The sequence below is a fragment of the Camelus dromedarius genome, chromosome 20 (genome assembly GCF_036321535.1).
Source record: "Camelus dromedarius isolate mCamDro1 chromosome 20, mCamDro1.pat, whole genome shotgun sequence".
In the NCBI taxonomy this organism is placed as follows: domain Eukaryota; kingdom Metazoa; phylum Chordata; class Mammalia; order Artiodactyla; family Camelidae; genus Camelus; species Camelus dromedarius.
The window spans coordinates 25,205,314-25,227,798 of record NC_087455.1 but is presented as its reverse complement, the minus strand read 5'-3'; the positions used below and the strand labels follow the sequence as shown (position 1 = coordinate 25,227,798).

Sequence of the window (22,485 nt, the reverse complement as noted above, 5' to 3'; positions counted from 1 at the left end):
TAAGATCTTTCTAAACTTAGTAAAAAGAAGAACGATGAGTAACAAGAGATCCTATGCTCACATAGCTCTCTGCAAGGATAACTCAGTACTTTTTTTTTTTTTCCATAAATCAAATTCCTAGATTTTTAGATAAAACATAGTACTTTTTCTCCCTCTCCTGAAGTAACACTATTGAAATCTTTAGGGAGAGATTAATGCAGAGACATTCTGGCATATTTGTATTTGGATACAGTTGACCTCCCTTTGATTGCAGAGTTATACCTAAGGGACTAATAGCTAAAGAAAGAGAAAGCTGTACAGCTGATGTTTAACTGTAATACGAGCAACATCTTGCAGAAACTTTAGAAAAAGTTAAATGGAGAAAAGCTAGTTCTCATTTTTCAATTTTGGAAAATGAATATAGCTGGTTTGTGTTTATGAAGTCATAGTAGAGGCATAACAAGCTGTATCAATCACCAATTCATACTAGGGAAAAGGTATGTCGATGAATTTGGAAAAATACTGTATTCAATGCTGTTTTACCAACTGCATGCAAACAACATAGATGTTAATGCAGTCAAAACATGAGGGCCAAGAAGGTTCTTGTTTGGCAAGGAAGGAGGAAACTGTAAAATTCCACATTTTTTTCCTTAAGATTAATTCCTTTAAAATTATTTTTGTAAGTACTAGTAAAAATATGCTATTTATATTACAAAAGACATTCTAATTCTAGGGAATTTATTTACCCATAAGACTCTCAGAGGACAAAATGAAACTCAACTTGATTGCTTCGGTATTTTAACTTTCTCCTCCTTTTCTATGACCTTCTTGAGGCACTCTTCCATCATGTTAATGAACCTTTCATAGTCTTTCAAATATCCACCATGGTCTCTAAAGCAAACACAGTTATTCTATTGTTGGGAACTACTACAAATCATAGAATGATCCTCCAAGTTAACATTAGGATACTTAGGGTAAAAGCGTGTGGTTTTGTTTGGTTTATAGAAAATCATAAGAGTTCTGGAAGAGTGTGGGAAGACAGAGGTCTATTGCAACAGAAGCCTGGCAATGAAGGGCACAGGCTAAAGGATACATTCACTGGGAAACTTGCAAGCTTAGGAAAGAGACAAGAAACAGTAAGGGCACATGAGAGAATCAGATAAATTGATCTTGTGTATCTTTTCTAATGACCAAAGTGGGGTAATGTTTGTGGTAAGAATGGCGTTCTGAAGACATTGAAAGAAGATGAATATGGCCAGGTCAGGGTTAACAAGAGAAATAGTAGCCTGAAGCTGAGAGGGTCTGAAGACTAAATCACATGGTCCTTTGTTCATTATCCTAAGAGCAATGAAAAGCCACGGTCTGTATTTCCTACGCTTCGTGCGGCAGCTAATAGTTTGCTTAACACATGACTGGCAGAGACTACAGGCTTACTGACAGACTGACTCTCCTCCTAAAGCCTCTATGGTCTGGATTAGTCTAATTTACTAAAAAGGCTATATTTGATAGACATTTGAATATATAACATCCATGTTTACTGTACTCATTTTTTCTTTCTTTATTCATTCTACACTGTAATTATCATGAAGTGTTGTCACACAACACTCAACAAGACTCGTGGTCCTTGCCCTCATGGAACTTACTCTTAATGTGAGAAACAGACAAAAAAGGAGCTGGATCCTGAAAGATGGGTGTAAGTTCACTGGACAGAAAGAGATTCTAAAGACAGTAAGTACCCTGGGAGAGCAGGAGAGAGTGCCTGCCAAGCAGCTTGGCTTGGCTGGACTGCCAGTGGGTCAGGGGTTGGCGAATGCAGGGCTAGCACATTAAACAGGAGCGAGAACATGGAGGTTTTTATTATATGTTTAGAAATTTTCTTGTGGGCAAATGTGGAGTGTAGAGGGCACTAGACCAGAAATTAGAAGACCCAGAATTTGAATTCTGACTTCACCAATTAATAACCAAGGAACCTTAGGCAATAGTATAAACAGTATTTGATATTTATTGAACAGTTAACATGTGTCAGGGACTCTGCTAAAATATTTATATGCATTCTCTCATTTTATTCCCCAAACAGCCTTAGGTGGTATGGCAAGTACCATAATGCAGACACTGATGCTCAGATAGTTTAAGGAAATTTTCCAATGTCACACAGCCACTTACCCCTCATTCATAAGATGTAGATTATATGTATCTGATTAACCACTTTTACAGCACAGTTGCAGGTATAAAATAAAATGGTGCACTATTAGAACCTGTAAAATCCTATCTAAGTGCTTTTTTAAGTTATCTAGGAAGCAGGCAGAAGTTTTAGAGCAGGAACAAAAAGGATTATGTCCTGTGGGGCACTATAATGATTTAATAATGAAGGCTATCAGTGGCCAACATATTTCCTTATTTGCTTGGTGGGGTTAATTAGAGAAATACGAAAATAATTTGGACCCAAATGAGTACAGTTGTTCCATGCTTGCATTGTAAAGATATGGCATTTAAGTGCTTAATATTGGTTTTGTTTTCAGTGATTTGTTTTAACTTCATGTGGAAATCAGAGGTTAAGGTTTTTGATTATCTCTTTATCTTAAGACCAGTGAGCCATGAACACTATGGAGTATTAGAGAGCAACTGATGAAAATAATAATTATAAATTAAGATGGTAGAAAATGAAATGAAAGGGCAATTATTTCTCATGACAGGGTTGTAGTGTCTTTTAAGAAATACTCTGAACTTTAAGGTAGCAAAAATAGTTATTTCTGTACAAGCGAGTATTCTCTGTTTTCTCTGACACATGCATTAAAACAAGCAAGGAATTTCTTTGTATCAAATATTTGTTTGTCCACTTTCTACCTCTCTTTGAAAAAATTAAGCATTACCAGGTCTTTTAAGCATAAATCCTGAAGAGATGTGGTTTATAGAAAGCAAGCAAAAGCATAACAGACTCCTGGTCACTTATATGTACTCTTTGGCATTCATAGATAATCATACGTACTCATGGGTACTCAGAACTCAGAGTTTGCATAGACTGAGGTGTCCTTGTGAACAAATAAAGGAGGATGTCTAGGTTTGCATGATAAAGAAACCAGATAGCTGAATTATACCCTCTATAATCCTGGAGAAATATTAACTTTGTGCTTTGTTCTGTAAGTGCCTGGGAATGACAGATGAGCAATATGTTAAAGAAGTTAATATAGAAAAAGGCACTTTAAGCTTAAAAGAACTCAGTGATGCAAGCAAAGAATGGAAGAAAGCAGCAGCTTCCATCTGCTGTTGGGACAACTGATAAAATGTCTCAAATGTTTTAAGACTGGCAACTGCTGAGATGTACTTTGCCAAGCATTTTTCTTCGTAACCTGTAACCTCATGTATATTTTAATAAGAAATCTGAGATGCATGTTTCTAATTCATTTACACTTAACTCATTAAAATTTAGTTTTGTAATAACTATCCTGGGCTTCCTAGGCCTTTAAAAATCATTTAAGCCTTTATCTTTGAGGCAGAAAATTCACATTTTATCACCAATAAGTGAAACTTTGCCCAGAAAACAGGACCTTAATTCTAAACTTTGAACTCAGGAAGTTCAAATTTATTTGAAAGTCAGGAAACCTTACTCTCAAATTCTTCTGATCCTAAACAAAATGTCTCTCAATGCTTCTTTTCCAAGGTAAAAAGCACAGCAAAATTAAAAGATACATCTGTTGTTACGAGTTTCTTTCATTCATTTTTCAATGCATGCATTCTAATCAGCAATATGCAAAATAAGTTGCACAGAGAAGAATTGTCCTCTTTTATCACTAAGGATGGGGCTAGAAAAACTGATTGGTGCCATCGTTATCAATGGGATCATCATGAAAATCACGGGCCAAGTTCACGTGTACAAAGTCGGCCTTCCCCATAACTAGCCTCAAGGAGCAGCAGCATGTTCTTATTGTGGGAGGCAAAGGACCTTTCTGGAGGTCTGTGTTCCCTCTGTCATTTCATACTATACCTACTTCGAGTCAAGGACGTGGCTTTTTTCCCTTTCTCTTCTCTTTGTTCCATAGATAAAAAGTTGTTTATCCTGGCCAGTAATCTTGCATTCATTTAAGTCCTCTAGGTATTCCCTTACTGTCTCTTTCCTCCCTTGGACTTCATTTCACTTTTAACCATGTTTAAGTGAGGAAATCATCAGGAAAATGTGCTACAAACAATAAAACAGATCTAAATTCTTGACTTTGAATGCCATTCCTTTATAGAGTGGCAGTAAAAGGAGTGGATAAGGTAATGGCTTATCTGGAGGTTGCCTTCAAATCCTACCTCTGACACTAATTCCATGACCTTTGGCAACTTATCTAACTCTTTCATATCTCAGTTCTTGCCAAAGATCTCTATTTCAAAGGGTTTGTAAAAGCATCATATAAGTTCTTAAATATAAATAATTTATGATAATGCAAAAATGCCTGTTATACACTGAGTGCAATAAATATCCACTATATTATTTATTACTAGTGTAAAATATAAACAACACTAAGTGTTTGGTTATTTCTTATCCACTGTAAATTTATTAACCTTTGGTGGCAACCTGGTGCTACAGGCATACCAGTTCTGAATCACTTTCCAAACTTACCTTTTAAAATGTATTTTCTGATATTCTTTGTTCTTTTTCCAGTAAGTGAAAAGTTCTCCCCAGAAAATAGGAATATAATCCTAATTTTGCACTTAGGATGTTCAAATTTATTTGAAAATTACAAAGCCAATACTCAAAATTTTCCAATTTGGACTTTAGTTTTCTGGGGTTTGATTATTCTTAAAATTCAGTCCCAGTCTTCAATATTCATCCGTTTGTTCCATGTGTGAGCATGCAAATTCATGTACACATACTTATGCTTTTTAAATCTAAGTTCAGGAAAGAGTCACATTCGTACTCACGTTGATTTATTTTTATGTCTTCTCATCAAGATCATTTGTGATTTCACAATGTCTTTTCAGAGTCTCTGAAAGCATATTCATTCATTTAACTAATATTTACTGAGCATATCCTATGTGCCAGACACTATGCTAGGCACTGAGAATACAGTGGTGAAGAGTAAGAAGTCCTTGCCTTCAAGGAATGTACATTTTTGTGGAATAGGCTTAGAGATTATGTACTAAATAAGAAATTGCTTAGAAATAAAGTCATGCAATATAGAGTTCTGTGATCAATCTTAAATTATCCACATGGATCTTTTCTCTCAACATTTTTGCCTTAAAACCTGGGGAATGCCAGTTACCTGACAATGGTTAGCACATCCTTCCTGGGTTATTAACAACTCTAAGATGTTTATATTTTCCCAAAGATCTTGTCACTTCAACCAGTTGGAGAGGCTGTTAATTTCTTTCATTTTCTTTGTCTTCTTCAAGATTATATAGCAGGCAAGGTAAACATTTATCAACTCTCTGCTGCCAGCATCTGAGTGTACTAGGGTGTACTAAGAAATTTATGTGTATGGCTTCATTCCGTCTCTTAGAATTGAACTGAGAAATATCCTTTGTTAGCTTTAGCAAAGTCTTGTCTGTTGGCTGACATAGTTTATGCGTGGGAAAGAAGACTGGAGTTTCTAACACAACAGATTCTTTCTGCAGAAGGTTAGGTCACATTTTCACATAGTTTTTATATTATATACCAAATATGAAAATTGTGTTGAAAGAAAAGGTAAGTAAAGAATGTAAAGCAATACCATGTTTTGTTAGTTTTTTTTTTTTTTTGGTTGGCAAACTTTAGCAATTGTAGTTCTAACATACTTTTAGAAAAACTTATTCTGAAGAATGCTAATTTGCTACCAAAGACCATGTTTTATTTGAATGTACATTTGCTTTGAATGTGACAACCTAATGAGAAATGTTTTTATTTTCATAATTTTAGTCATAGATTTTTTTTGCACATTTAGGTTTATATACAATGAATCGACATGCACAAATGCATTCATTGAATGATATTACATTGTCATTTCTTAAATGTTAAATAATATATAAAACATTAAGTTTTAAAAAAACTGAATCCTTTCCTTGGGCTCAGGAGGGGACAATAAGAGCTTTCTTGTGGGACTAAGAAAATATTTTCTATAATCACGTGTTAAATTTATCCCTCCTATTACTGAAATATACATATTTGTCATACTATCCTATGTAAAGAGGGAAACTTAAGGAGAAAACTTAAATTTTCCTAAGGTCAATGAAATCAAAGAGCACAGATATTTCTGGCTTATAAATGTATGCCGACAAATTATCGCTAATGTCAGTTTCACAGAAAATGTGTGTGGTAATTTTGACCTTGAACTATATGGTCTAGTCCCATAAGAAATGTTCAATGAAACATAAAAATTATTAAATATTTAAATTGGATGTATTTTATTCAATATTTAAATTGGATGCATTTTACTCAATATTTAAATTGGATGTAAAGTACATATGCTTCTGGGAAAGGAGGTATAAAACACTGTGGTATCTATTTCTTGACTTATGCAAATGTGATTTCTCATTCTGCTATACCTCCTTTCCACTCAGCAATGTACTATGAACTACAACCCATGCACTGAAAAATAATATTACTTGTTCTTCCCTACTGCAGCCACAATGAGTACTTGGAATAATAAAATCACAGAACCAGAAGAAAACACAAGATAATTTTATCTAGACCCACAATTAGAGGAATGTGCATAAGTAAAGTCTTTCAGGTAAATAACTTTATATTCTCTTCTTGAAGGTATCCATAACTAGAAATGCACAATCCTTCCCAGCAACTCATTCCAGCCTTTGATCCCTGGACACTCCATCTAAAATCGCTTCCCGCTTCCTCCAATAACTCTGTCACATGTTATATTTTGTCCCTAAACTTTTTGTAGCTTGAAATTGTGTTTTTTATTTGTTTGTTTACTTTTTTGTTGATGGTCTCCCTCAATAGATACAAGATCAATTCTATCTTGTTTATTTTTCCAATAGTAGTTGACTCTTTTAATAGTTACTCATTAAAAAATAATGTTAAATTGACAGAAGAAAAGTTAAGAAGTTAGGATGTTAGAAAAGAAGGAAGAAAGATCAAAATGTTGTACCTTATATATAGCTGAGATATCTTCTGCTTTCAATTAAGCCTATCTCCTGTTGTTCAGTCTTTGACAGATAAGGGTAACAATAATACCACAGTCTCCAACTAAAATACCCCCATGTATTTGAAGAAAACTATTTAGGACAGTTAGCAGACAGTAAATCTTACTTTATCCTTAATTCTTTTTAGAAGAAACAATGGAAAATATATAAATAAACAAGAGAAAACAAAGCTTTAATTGATAATGACAGAGAACTAAGAATTATTAGTTTCAAGGAGTATGAAACCTCTCTGCTTTTAAGAAACTATTTTAAATATTCAAAAAGTCCAAATAACAAAATTTTTCAGAAGAAAGGAAAAATCATCAGATGGAGAAAATGGCTCTAAGGGAAACTATGACAGAGAATAAATGGTGGTGGGGGGTAGCTAAGTAGGACATAAGTTCCAGGCAATACTCAAGTTACCCAGACTGTCACTGACATTCATCCTTATGTTCTCCAGTTCTTAGCTATCTAAATTCCACATTTTAGTTGTGCAGAGTGAATAGCTTTGCAAGACCTGGATTCTTTCAAAAGGATATTTGATAGGGTAATGGCGTTTATTACAAAAACACATTTACTTAGACTGTTCTAGCCCAGGCAATAAGTGGAAATTTTCTCTCCCCAACATATGTGTTTATTAGTGAGTAAGAGGCAGGCCAAGAATGATTATGGATGAAAGAACATGACAAAATTCAATCATCTGAAGCAGAAGTAAAACCACAAATCTGAGCAAAGAAGTTTTCTCATCGACAACCAAGAGATGCATTCTTCTTTTTGCTTTGCTCTATGTTTTCATTATTATGACAGGAATATGAACATATTGGAAACATTGGAAAGATTTTACCATTGGTCTTTCATATGTTGTATTTACTTGGTTAGAAAAATTGTCTGTAAAAACAGACATGGAGAAAATGAAGAGTATTTCAGTATTAAAATGAGCAGGAAATTGGACAGATTTCTTTTGTCCTTGTATAAAGTTGCTGACAATTCCATTTATGGGATCAAGAAAGTAAGTAATATTTTCTTTCAGGAAAAAATTTCAAAACCTAACCTGTGGGTATCATCTAAAAAAATATTCTAAATTTGTAACAACTGTTTTGGGGGAGGAGACCATCAAATTGCATATAGAAAACTTTTAACTATTTGATGAGGTTGAATGTTATGCCAAAATGGCATGTTTAAAGCTTAAGGAGAGGATATGATAGAGACAGCATCCTTACAAGTTGGCTTTGGTAATACTAGGGCTGGTCTCATGTTGAAAAGATGTCACTACAAGTGGAGTGGATGGGAATCAAAATGGGATGTGATTTGGTGGTAGTAGTAATGGAGGGTTTGGGAGTGGAGAGTTCTCCAGAACCTTCCCTCTATACTGTTTCATGTTTTATCAGCTGGTGAGAAAAATGTCAGCCTAATGATTCATTTCATTAGATTCAAAATTTGAAAGTGACTTTAAGGGTGCAAAGAGGTTAATTCATTTGTTCATGCACAACATTTTTTTATTGAGTTCCTATGTGCCACAATCTACTGAGCTAGATGTTAAGGATACAATGGTGAACATTTACTTACTTTTGTTTTCTCTATGTACAAACTTGAGATTTGAGTTTCTCACCTTGCTTATCTCACAGAGTTGGTTTGGAATTCACGGAAAATAGTACAACATATTCAATAACATGTAATAATATGTAATATTAATGATAGTAATATCGTATTTGGGGAAGTAAAATGGTAAGAGTTTTTTTTAAAGAGTTTTTTTCCTTACTAGCATGAAAACACGTTTTGTTGAAGGTGGGAGTGATTACTATTCCATTAAGAGAGAAAACCAACACTAAAACTGTGAGAGGAGAAACAATGGAAAAAGTTTCTTTGACAATTGTGTTTGGTGCAAACTTTTTTGCCAGAGCCTATAACATTTTTGAGCTACATCATTTGCCATCAGGTTTTAGCTCAGTGTTTCTCAAGCATTGGTCAGTCATGTAGCAACTTCCCGATGTTTACCATATGTACGCACTTATAGCTTTTGTTAATATTTAATAAATATTTTCCTTTAAATCAATGATTTGTTAAATGTCAACTATTGTGAATACTTTTAATTATGCAAAGTTTACACCATTCCTTTAAAGAGGAAATCAGTACTCTATACTATAATAAAAGGTAGATATAAAATTCAATAAAACTAAAATAAAATCACCTTTTAAAATTATAGATAGGCGCACTGCCTAACCAAGGCCTTGAGCCTGAGGCCAAAGAGTTTATTCTTTCTTTGCTTAGAAAGGTTATTACTAAGTGCTGAAGAAGTGTTATAGATATGTTAGCACCAAATTGAGAATTTCTCTTTGACACAGTCAGAAGGTTGAGAAAATATTTTAAAAGTGCAAACAGATTCACTGTTTAACTCAGTGATACAACATTATTTAACGGTATCTCCTATGCCAGCTCAGATGTCCTGCAGAGGTCAATACTGTATAATATACAGCCCCCGTATAGCCAGTCTGCATTGTAAACTTTAGATCTAGCTACACCTCTCTATTCTTCTTAATCTGTTTCAATAGGATGGTCAATAAACTCTATTACACAGTTATAAGGCATTTTGTAAGAAATTTTGTTCTTTTGTTTTTTCTGTATGCTGAATTCTCAAATTGTTTTTCATTCCACTATGAGTATCAAGTATTTAGAAGGTAGAATAACTGACTTTAAGCAGCTCAATAATTTATTCAGAACCAAGCTTAGCACACTCCCACCATAGATACTGGAGGAGGAGGCAAACCTCTAAATATGCTAGCAATGTCTTGCACAAGAACATATGGTAAATTAGTGGGCAGAAGAAAATGATCTCCAGGGACTTGCTTTTAAGTTTCCTGACCAGAAGATCATAGTTCTTTCTCACAGATAAGAAACCTCAAGCCTCAAACCAATGAAGCATAACTTAGAGAATGGCCCTGTAGGACTTACCTCCTGTTAGCATGAGGGCACATTTGCACATGCAGTTGTCATTATCAGCATCTTTAGTGCTGAAATCAGCACCGTGTAAGATCAGGCTGCTCTGTTTTCCTGCAGTCCCAGTGTGACCCTTTAAATACAACCTGAAGTTTAAAAAAAAAAAAAAAAGGAAAGATAAGCCAGTCAACAGAATAACAGAACCCAGAAGACTTGTTTGTTGAATGTTTGCCTTTTTCATAATTTTATCCCTTCTCTGAACTAAACGTTTCTAACAAACTGCTGTGAGACTCAGATTCCCTAAACCAAAAGAAAGAAAGAGCGATCGAGAGAGAGACAGAGAGAGAGAGACGGAGAGAGACAGAGAAGGAAGGAAGGAAGGAAGGAAGGAAGGAAGGAAGGAAGGAAGGAATCCAAATTACAGACAGGTAAAATTCTCTCTGGCTGTGTGCTTGGTGTTATTTCACCATGCATACTCAAACTCATATGGTTTTCTGATAATGCAAGATCCACAAAAGGAAATAGGTTTATTTTTTTACTACAAGTATTAATCCCTAAACAAAAAATGCCTTGTAGAGTGTCACTACAGCATATCACTGTGGTAATACTGAATATTGATGATGTGCTAAACAGAGGACTTACTCCATGCCAAGCACTCTGCTAAATGCTTTCCAGTTGTTATTTAATTTGATTTTTATATTAAATCTGTGATCCAGGTACCAATATTCCAATTTTGTAAACCAAGGCTCAGAGGCTAAGTAAGCAGGAATTTAGCTATGGTTGATTTTAAAATCCAAGCTCTTATTAATCATTAGGTAGCCCTCCCCTGTTAGGTGCAGCAGTCCCATCTCCCACACTTTCCATACTGCCACCCACCCTATATTAACCCTATTATTAAAATAATAATAATTTTGTAAGAAGAGTGACTTGTTGGTTTAATAGTTATTGTAATAAAAACATATTTGTTGATCACATACTATATACCAGAAATTATTCTAAGCGCTTAAGATATGTCAGCAAACAAAAGAGAGAGAAAGACATGCCCTTGAGGGTCTGCATTCTGGTAGTATTCCTAAAATGAAGTTCAAAACCCTACTGTTTAAACCACAAATATGGCATTCTTCAAAGACCCTGCCTTACTCTCTAGAGACATTTCTTATATAAAATTTACATTTTATATGATTTTTGAAAAAGACCTATTCACTAGGCCAACAAATTTGTGTTTTAAGCTAGCATCTCAAATGACTCTTTGCAGACTGTCCTAGAGAACATTTTGAAGAATACTGGTCTACAATTCAAAAACTTGTTGACAAATCATAATAGTGGTCTAATGTAGTTCCCTGACATCTGCTAATTTCCTACGGATCCTACAGGCTGCTTTCATAACCATTTGGGCACTTCGAACAAACAAACTTGCTCAGGTCCTTCACGGTTCCTCAGGGCTCAGAACAGCTAAACTAAGGTTGTCAGTGGCATCAGATTGATATTCAAGATCTACTCTGGTTGAAACCTACCCCTCTCTCTAACTCCATCTGATATCCCTTTGCTCTCTTTCATCAAAATCATCTAGCAATATTCCCTTCAAATCCATGTGTGTTACCACTTCTGTGCCTGAGCATCACTTATGAATCCCAGCCACCCACAGTGTAGATATTAGGTGATTAAATCTCTATGTGAGACACTGCTAGGACCTAGGCTAACTCTAAACAAAATTCTATATAATTACTCAACAAAAAATAGTAAAGATTAATTAACATTTGGATCTATATATATATATATTTCTATATATATTTGACTTATGTTTGCACTTAAATATAGGTATATGTCTCAATATTATTTTGTGAGGTTAATAATATTTTTAGCAAATAACAGTAGTGTTGAATGATAATGATTATGCCAAAATATTTTACAAATATTCTGCAGAAATTTTAGCCATAGCAAAATATATAATTAGATCCTACTCAAGTCTTGTTTAAATAATTTATAGAACCTGTAGTTAACAGAGGGCCAAAAAGCTTCTGATACTGAATTATCACATATAAGCTTATATTTTAAAACTCTGAGGTAGTCTAAAAGTCACTGGTGATACAAAACTGTAGATTTTTAAAGTGTGAATTCACAGTTTAGGTTACAGGCAGCCCATGTGGAGGTAGTTTTCACCAGGGGAAAGTAAGGTGAGAGGTCACCAAGGGGAGTCCTGGGACATGTTACCTGGTGACCTTACCATCTTCTAAATCTGGTCTGAAGTTTTAATTTGATCACTTTCTCATCCTTTCAGAGATAGACACATACTCATAAAACTAAGGGGGAATTTTGTCAGGTCTCCATTTACCATCAAAATAGGGGGCCTGGTCTCATGGTCTCCTTAGAGAGAATTTCACACAGAAAGACAAATTTTAATCAGAAAGTATCTTGTTTGGTGAACACAGAATTGGAGTCTGGGGAAGAAGATGAATGATTTCGACATTAAGTAGAGCTCTGATTCTGCTGGCCTGAAATCCCTCCCCCCCCCTCACTGGGAGTGGGTAAGCTTAGCGCACAGGCATTCCTGGACGAGTGATGCTAATTCCAACTCTGATTCTTGGATCCTCTATAATTTTTGATGACTCTCCTTCTTACTAACTTAAGGTATGTAAATACCATTTTCTCTGTAGTAGCTTTAAACTCACTAATGGGGATAAACTTTCCAGGACACAGTGATTTTTCTACACAGTCTTTTGTAGGTTATTTAGCACAAAAGTTGAATTGATAGTAAATGAGTGACTGCTATGTACTGAATATAGTTTATAGTTTTATATAAGGGTTAAACTTAAACCTCATAATTTACAATAATTTATTTGTATTACCAAGGCAATAGGAATGCACAATTATAAATTTAGAAAGTAGAGAAAAGCAAAAGGAAAAAAATAAAAAGCAACCCAAACCTCATCTCCAAATACAGCTACTCTCGACATTATGGTTTATATACATTTAGACTTTTCCTTGTTTTTCCCCTCCAAATATAAAATATTAATTATATTTAAGTAAACGTGTAATACCTGATCATATTCTATAAAAATTTTGAACAAAGCAAGTGAAGTTTTTGCCCACAGGCCCATCTCATCTACCAATCTAGAAGTAATTGCTTATGTCAGTGTTGTACCCCTAAAAGGGTTTCTCCTCATGTATAAATATAAGTGAAAATAAAATCATACTTTACATGTCTTTTAATAACATGCTTTTCATATATGATTTTACGACTATTTTTCCAAGCCATTACATATTCTTCTCCAACATCATTTGGAAGCTATTCTATGACTTTATCATCAATTGTCACAAGTTTAAGGGTATCTTCATATATCTCTAAATATGTATGCAAGTATATACGTTAGGGTTGGAATAAATTATACAATAAACATCTACAATGTTTTGTCCTGACCTTCACCTCCATGGGTCTCATTAATGGTGTACGTTAGGATCTGTGAGTAAAGAGACATTTTTTCCAGATCCACTTAATCAAGACTTGAAGGTCAGTTTTCTCGTCCTTGCAGCTTCTTCCTGTATTTTTTAAAAAAGTCTTTTAACTGGTCTGACTATTGAGTCTTGCTCTTGACGCTTCTCCCTAGAATCCACTCTGCATGTGGCTGATTCAAAAACATGCCTCTCATCGTCATTCCTCTACTCTGGTTAAAATCCCTTGGTTGTTCTCCCAGCACATAAAGATAAAGGCCAAGTCCCTAACTGTGGTTTATGAGGACTTTGAAGATCTAGCCCTCATCTACTCTCTCCCACACCAACCCCACACCTCCTACCTCTTGTTTCCCGCACACATACGTGATGCTCCAGACTTAACCAAATGCTTGTTCCCTTAAAGCACCACAGTCTTATTTCTCTGTCCCCTCTTCCTGGAAGGTCTTTCCAGCTGCTGAACTCATATGCACCCTTTGAGATTCACTTCAAGTATGACCTCGAACATCAGGTGGCTATCGTTATGATGAAACACTGTGCTGTATTTTAGTTGTTGTCTTTTTACTTGTCTTCTCTCATAGTAAACTATGAACTCCTTAAGGCATAAGCTGTGTCTTACTGAACTTTGAATCACCAGAATCTAGAACAGTGTCTCATACTTAAGAGAGGTTCAAAGTTCACTAAATAAATAAATTACGGATGTGAACTAATGATGGGTGCAATTAATTTTAAACAGGCTAAAGGTAGCAAGTAAAATCAAAACCAAATATCAATAACCCTAATAGCCAAAATATACCTGGCTCATGTTTTCAGAGGATAGAGTTTGCATCTTATTTAGCTAGGTACTCAAAATCCCATTTCCTTGTCAATCAAGAGAAATAATTAAAGAATACACACACACACACACATACATGTACACCTTCCTCATCTTTCCAATTCTGTTTTTGTTCTCATTTTCTCAGAGACTCCAGGATATGAAAACATGTTTGATATATTACACAGACAGAATAAATGAAGAAAGCCTATGTCTTAATTCTTATTAGTTCTTGTATTTTATTGAATGATTTATTTGTATTGTGTGCAAGTCAGCTGATATCATAGAACAAATTCAAAATTAAAAGACGGTTAAGGTAAATTCTTCAGCTAAAATTATTTTGAAGGCAAAAAAAAAAAAAAAAAAAAAGGCCTATGAAGATGTAAAAGATTTTCTTAAGGCCTTGCCCAGATTAGGGATCTTGAAAACAAGAAATGTAGAAGAGTACCAAAATAGCGCAATATAAATATTGTGACATATTGGTTACAACAATTTAAAAGTAGAAGTGAGAGGAGAGCAAAATGGGTGTAGGCAGTCAAAAGGTACAAACTTTCAGTTACAAAATAAGTAAGTCCTGGGGATATAATGTACAGCATGGTGCTTGTAGTTCGTAATACCATATTATATATCCTCAAGTTGCTAGAATAGATCTTAAAAGTTCTCATCCCAAGAAAAAAAATGTTAACTGTGTATGGTGATGGATGTTAACTAGACTTAGTGTGGTGATTACTCTGCAATATATATATATATATGTGTATGTATATATATAATAATTATGGTGTACACCTGAAACTAATATAATGTTATATGTCAATTATATCTCAGTAAAAAAAGTAGAGGAGACCAACATTTTGAGGAATAGTGGACTTTTCACCACACAAGGCTGAGTAAAACTTGTAATTTATATACAGTAGAATTCATCTCCCCATGTCTATATTCTTAGCATGTCACAGGGAGCTGCTTACGTTCTTTTAAGGAAGAGTCATTCTCTTGCACTGGGAAATAGAGATGGCATTTTTTAAAAAATAATTTTTTTCAACACTATTTTAAGAAATTTACAAATGAGGACAACTATGCCTCTGTGGAATCCCGGAAGGATTCTAAAGCAACTGTATAGTCAAGGATAGGTACTCTGTGCGGTTGAGGGGCGCATTCTTTCTTAGCCACTATTTACCCTAGCACAGAATAGCAATTGTTGACCCAAAGTCAACAATCATAGCTGCTTATTTCATGGGGGCAAACTAAGGGCTGGCCATTCACTAATGTCAAGTATTTTTTATAATCAGATAAGAAAACTTACTTGAATTGAGGCTCAAACAGAATATTTATGTGGTCCTTTTTATTACTGGTTTTAGTTCATGTTGAAAAGTGTGTATAATTAACTATCCATGACTTTCTCTATTCTGCTAATGGAACACCACTTTACAAAAGAAAAGTCAATATACAGAAGGGCCAAAGTCAGCTTTGCATTTGATTATGGCAAAAGGGACTTGAAGTGTGAGTCATTGGAGAGAACACAGCCCCCAAAATAACAGTACGAGAATCCTGGACACTTATTTCTTGTGTTCAGCCAGTGTAGACATGGCTTGCATGAAGGATGATGTGACAGGAGATAAAAACCAAATGTTATTCCAGAGCAAAGCATTTGGCTTAGGAACAGAAATATGGAAGATGTCAAAACAACAACAAAAACCAACCCCAAAATAACGGCAGCACAAAACTCCACAGAATACTGTCAGATGTGACCAAAAAGGCAGCCACAAAACAAAATCATGGTATTCATCCTTTTAAACTAATTTTTCCTAATTAAAGGGGGAGAACATTAATGAGTACCAATTGGTCAGTAACTGTAAAGAATTTCAGCATTTTTTATTTTTTCAATTAGCATCTGACGGGAAAATGAAACACAGATGCATGCCAAAATTGGTCATGATTTTCTAGTCATTTTTGATGAAAATATAGTTACTCCTTTTCCTTCACTTACAGAAATTTCAATAACTAGAATGAATAAATTACATTCCTTAATGAATGAAGGACAACAGTGAGTTCTGTTATGGAAGAGAAGGCTTTAAAATAACACTTAAAGTAACACTTTTATATCATACAAGTCATTCTACAACTTTCTTTTCATTAAAATAGGCAGCCTAATCCCACGCACCCAGCTTCTCACTAATTTTGTCTGCTTAAAAGACTGCCATACACATCTTTACATCTTCATGTATTCAGGGTGGGGCAAGAGTCTCTTTCATTACCCAAGGCACCGGGAGTTGCATGTATAATAAATTAAAGTTTGGCCTTAGCTCTTTTAAATAGCAGACAGACTCTTAGATATCAGAACTTTAAGGTCTTACATCCTGACAAGCTGAGTAGATTTTTATTTTGGCTCTGAGTTCTCTCCCTGCCACCATATGGAACTAGTTTGTCTTTTTCATAATCACTTGAAGAAAATGCAAAATGACCTCCACGGTTCTCTTTCAGAGCCTGGTAGCAATGACTCAATCTGACATAGTTTCCCAACGCTGTTATGTCTTCTGCTTGCTGCTCCAGGGCTGTCTCTGCTTTAACCACCTTCCCTGCCCTGCCCCCCGCACTTTTGAAAAGGGCTGGGCACCAGCAAAGAGAGATATCAGAGCATGTCTTTTAGCACTGAGTATAAATGATATAGGTAGCATCTTTTGCTGAAAGTAAAAATAATGTTTCTCTTGTAAATCTATATATAGAGAAAACAGTATTTGCCTTACTATAGACTTCCAGTAAGACTACACATTTGTTTGGTGTTATAAAGAGGTCATTGGGAGGTATGCAAATAATAAGTATTGCAGGAAAAAGGGTAAGGGAAAAATGCAGTTCCGCTCAAAAAGTTTAGTGGAAGAGATTAGTTTTGGATGTGGAGGACATGGACTTTTGGAGAGGGATGAGGAGAATATTTTCAATAAAAGGGCTGTGAAACTCATAGCATAATTAAGTTTTGAGGTTATCTAATATCAAAAAAAATAAGAAATAAAGGGGATTCCATTAGTCACTTGAATATGTTGGGAACGACAAGTGAAAAAGCAGACAATGAACTTATTTAGATACTAAGCATACGATAGATTTTTATTTCTTTTTTTTTCCTATTAGTACTTGAAGCTGGAAATCATTTGTTTTCGTAAAATGCCCTTTTTTGTTAAGTATATAGAGTTCCACAGTGGCAACACTAAGCCTGGAAGCCTTGAGGTAAAGGGAAGAATATAAATTTATCTTAGCACAAGGGAAGATGAGCCCTATATTAGCCTTTCCCAGTATGTAAAATTATCTTAGTTAAATAATGTTTTCTAATTTTTTTCAAAATAACATCTTCAAGATAAACATTTTATTCTTTTTAGTTCAGCACTGTCCACGTGTATCCTGGGCTTATAAATGACCAGAGATTTATTGAACCGATCTTTTCTCCCAAGTCCAAAATCAACCAGCCATTAAGACAAAACATTATGCAGGAAGCCTTCTCTCTTCTTTAAATTGTCATTGTGCAGATAAATTGCTTCTCTTGTGGCACATCTCATTTTGCTATTGTAGTATTTTTATTTATATATGTGCCCTTTCTTCCTCATCAGACTATAAGCTTTTAATGAGTAGCATTCATGTCTTACCATCTTTGTAAATTCCATATACAATATAAATAAGAGACATTCAATAAATATTTATTGAGTCAATTATGAACTAAGAGTTCAACTTGTTTACAATTTAAGTTTTACTCATCTAAAGAGATTGTTTATATGTAGTAACATTTTAACTCCAATAATACAATTATGTTTTACAGTTTAAGCCCCATGGATATTTTTTCCCTGATTTGAAATTTGTCCAATATTAATGACCTAACGGTCAGCTCAAATCATATTGGGACACTGCTATAATGATGATGGAATTAGTTTGTGGCTGCCAACAGACATCTGAAGAAATAACTCATGGAATAATGTATTAAAGCAAATACTAGAGTCCATATGAGAAATGAGACCATTGAGTTTTACAAAGGGTCCTATATCTATATATGTTTCTGTTCTATTGCATAATTCCTTCTGGAACCTGGGAATTCATTTTAAAGATCTGTTTCAAAAGCTTCATCATATTTGTTAGAGGATAGAGGGTTTGTTTTCCAATGTTGAACTTTGGACTGTAATCTCTGTTGGAGAAGTCTCTATTAAATCTGTGTTATTAAGTGCAACACTATTTTTCATATGTTGCAGATATATTCTGTTACTCCATTGTCCATAGGTGAACAGATAATGTACTTATTTGCAAGAGCCTTTCAATGAGTATGTGAGATAATAATAAGAAAATATATGAAGCAAAGTTGGTGCACTTATAAAAAAATTAGTGAACATATGCCTATGATAGAGAGTTGTATGACAATGATGTACACTCATAGATATAAATCTGTAAGTAGAAGTACAAATTCAAAAGAAGTTTCAAAAGAAAAGAGGATGTGAGTAGGAAGATTAAAAGATCTAATAACATACAGTTTGACTAATCAAGAATTAAGGATATGATAGAGATTGAGAGATACTTAAAGAGACATAAAAATCAAGAAGATATAGGTAGTTTGGCACAAAATAAGTATAAGTGAAGAAAACTGACAGTAAAGTCATTAACCAAAAATTTTCCTTCTTTCTTTATCTCCCCACCCCCCACAAAAAATAAATAAACATTAGCTTCTGAAGAGTAGGACTGTCATGTACATTTGTGTATGTGTACATGAGAGACAGTATAACAGAACAGTTTGGAGCTTAATTGTCTGGTTTGCAACCTAGCTCTTATCCTTTCTGATCCTCAGTTGCCTCATCTGTAAAATGGTTCTAATAATACTAATGCCCTTCTAATATTGTTGTGACAATTAAATGAGGTAATATATATATAGAGGCATTGAAAAGATTGTCACATGTAGAGCACCTATGAATATTAATAAAAAGTGAAACAAAGAAACCAAACTTCCCTAACTGATAACTATAAACTATACAGAAGCTCAGTAAACATGGTTATATGAATAGGTCTAAATAAACAAGCATAACTTGTATACAACATTGACATACATAAGCATACTGAGAGTGATGAAAATAGTGAGATAGATACATAGCTAATTAAGACATGTACATAGGCAATAAGCTGGAGAAATTAAAGATGAAAAAGACCATTGTTTTCAAATTCATAAGCCCCATCTCTTGTGAAAGTTTTTCTCATTTTTATACAGAGCAAGCAAAATACTAAGCACAAAGAACAGGAAACCAGAGTTGCTTTGCTGACTGACTACCTAATTTAAGGTATATGTCATTTTGAACTCAGATACCTGAATAACAATCCTTTAATTCAAAAGTTTATTCTTTAATAAATTAAAATTTCAATCTTTTGAGAATCCCATGTTTTTCTTGCCATTTAATAGGGTGCTTTATTGGCTGAATCCAGCAATGTATTTTTCCCTTTTTTTACCCATAATTGACACTTGGAAAAATCCCTGAAAAGATCACCCATAACCAACATATCCCTTAATTCTCATCTCTACTTCCTGAAAGCTTCCTCTATCATATTCAGTCTTCCTTAATTGGAGTCATTTGTTCTCATATGGAATTGAATCATTGGGGAACCACCAGAATTTGTGTAGTGTAATAATCTAACCATTATTTAAGAAGAAGTATGCTGTCTTACGTGCTTTTTAAGCCTCAGATGCCCTGAGACAGATATGTAATTTGACAGATACCTTTGAACATGTTTAGTTGAAGATGTGCAAGTGTAACAAATGCTCGAGATAGCAAGAGTCATGGGAATCTGTGCTGTGATTAAGATAGATACATTTCCAGAGTTACAGGAAACCTCAGCTCAAATCAGAAACTAAGAAAATCCAGTTTCATTATTCTCTGATTGTTATGATTGTTTTATATAGTATTAGCTTTCATTACACACATTTAAATTGTACACTAATTTTTTCACCTACTTAAATTTTGACAATATACATTTTAATGCCCCTCCCTTGGCTTACAAGTATTAATATAACATAGAACTTTGATAAAAATGAGTTTATCAACGACTCAGGTCATAAACTCTTACTCCAAAAAAAAAAAAAAATAGTGAACTCACACTGATATCTCTTAGTGCTTCTGCATAGTACTGAGAGAATATACTCTATTTTGTACATTAAAAAAAACCATTTTCATGAAATCTGTGACAATGAAACCATAATTCCCAAAGTTCAGAAATACTGCAATGATTCTGTTTTTAGTTCTAAATAAAAATAAAGTTCTTTCAGTATTCCTCCCCTTTTCTACGAATACATAAAAAATGAGTGCCAAATGAATTGCATGGCACTAAGACCCCCGTAAAGAATACAAATAGTCCCTTAAACTTATTTCAGTTCCCTTGGAATCATGTGTGGCTGGTAGAGTCAGTTCTGAGTCAGTGGCTCACTGAGTGGGACCTCTTCTGGTGCCTAAAAGACCAGGCCAACAGCCATCTCAGAGAGTTTATGGGTTTGCCTTTTTACCAAAAATTAAGTCAGGACCTTGTAAAACTTATGACTAAAATTGGTATTTTTTTTTAGCATAAACAAGTTCAAGGGAGGTAGATTTGTTCTCATTTTTATCTCTGTTACAGAGTAGAAAGAAACTTTCTTTCCAGCTCCCCTAGGGGAAAACAGAGGGCAAGGAAAGGGTGAGTAGAATGTTGAAATCCATTGAGAGGCATTGTCTGAAGTTCTTTTTTTTTTTTTTTTTTTTTTTTGGTGAAGAGGAAATACTCTTTCTTGTTGTACTTGGACAATGTGTTGCTATAAGTTCTGCAAATAAGGCTCTAGTATACATAAGCAGATTCTTCTGTTGACCAAAATCATCAGTGTACTTATTTCTCTCCACAATTAGTATAAGATAGAGTCCAAATGCCTCATCATGTAAATGGCCTTTATGTTCTGTAGCACAGCAAACTTCTACATACAAGATACTTTCTTTTGTCTAAGGCAATCTCTCTCCCATTTCTGGGTCTTTGTCCACATTGATCCTTCTGGTTGGAATCTCAAAACTTTCCTCCTTCTGCCACCATCCTCCATATTTACCTGATGAACAATTTCTCATACTTCACAAATTCCCAAAGATTTTGTCTATGAAGCCTTTCCTGGCCCACTTCAATCTCCTCCAATGTACCCCCATCCATCCTCAACCCTAGCTGAACTGACCATTTTTCTTTAGTGCCCAACTACAGCCTAATTCAAAGGGTTCTTACTGTGGCGTTGAATCCCACACATAAATGTAAGCAACATCTCATAGTTGTTCATTTATTCTGGGGAGAAAATCCATAGCTCTAGCAAAGGTCCATAATTCCTTGATCAAAAAGCAAAACAATACAAAACAAAAAACCAAAGCGACATGCTAAAACATACCATAGCCAAAACTTTGATTTTAAGCTACCAATCTCTTTTTTTTACCTTCTCAGAACTCAACTATTAGCCCCACAAGATCAGCAAGCATGGTGTTTACTTTCAATGTCATTAAAGTGTTATTTCTGCATCAGCATCACCTAGGTGTACTTGGTAGGACTGCGATATCTAGGTTCTACGCCAGGATCAGAATTTCTGGATGTGGGATTCAGAAATTTATACTTTAGAAAAACACCTTAGTTGACTATATGCACATTCAACTTTGGAAATAACTGAGTAGTAGTACAAGGGAAATAACAGCAAGATGATAAATGGTGGCTGGCTGGCTAGATGAGTGAATGAAGATTTTGATTTCAAAAGAATTATAACAACTTTTAAGAGAGTAATTTTAGTGAAGTCATGTAAATTAAAGCAAAACTATATCCAATTAATAGAGAAATATAATAATTATGAATATTGGACAATGACATATTTAATAGTTGTTATTTGTTAACAAGCATTTAACATATCAAAGCATTTTGCAAATATCTGGCATAGAATAAATGCTGTTAATAATAGTTAAAGTTGAATGTTATGATGCTACTATCATCATAGGATTTTTAGTTGAACATTTAATGTTGATATTTGTTAATACTTGGGATAATTATTTTAAATGGTTTTATAATTGCTTGTGGTTGAAATGAGTAAAAGCTCTTGAAAATAAATAAATCATCTAGAAAGAAGAAGCATTGTTGTAGGGTTGTCAATATTTTATATTGTCATTTTCATAATTTAAAAAATTTTACTCAGAAATATAATTAACTAAATTGACTATAACTGACTC

General features: G+C 34.3%; 1 protein-coding gene across 2 annotated transcripts in view; it reads right to left on the bottom strand.

Annotated features, from left to right (window-relative positions):
- The window catches only part of ANGPT1 (angiopoietin 1), a 231,667-nt gene that overhangs the window by 1,329 nt on the left and 207,853 nt on the right, over window positions 1-22,485 (bottom strand). For both annotated transcript variants that reach the window (XM_010981856.3, XM_010981857.3), the window contains exon 8: window positions 10,024-10,154. In XM_010981856.3, the coding sequence (XP_010980158.1) occupies window positions 10,024-10,154 (131 nt within the window). The remainder of the gene's footprint in view (window positions 1-10,023; window positions 10,155-22,485) is intronic.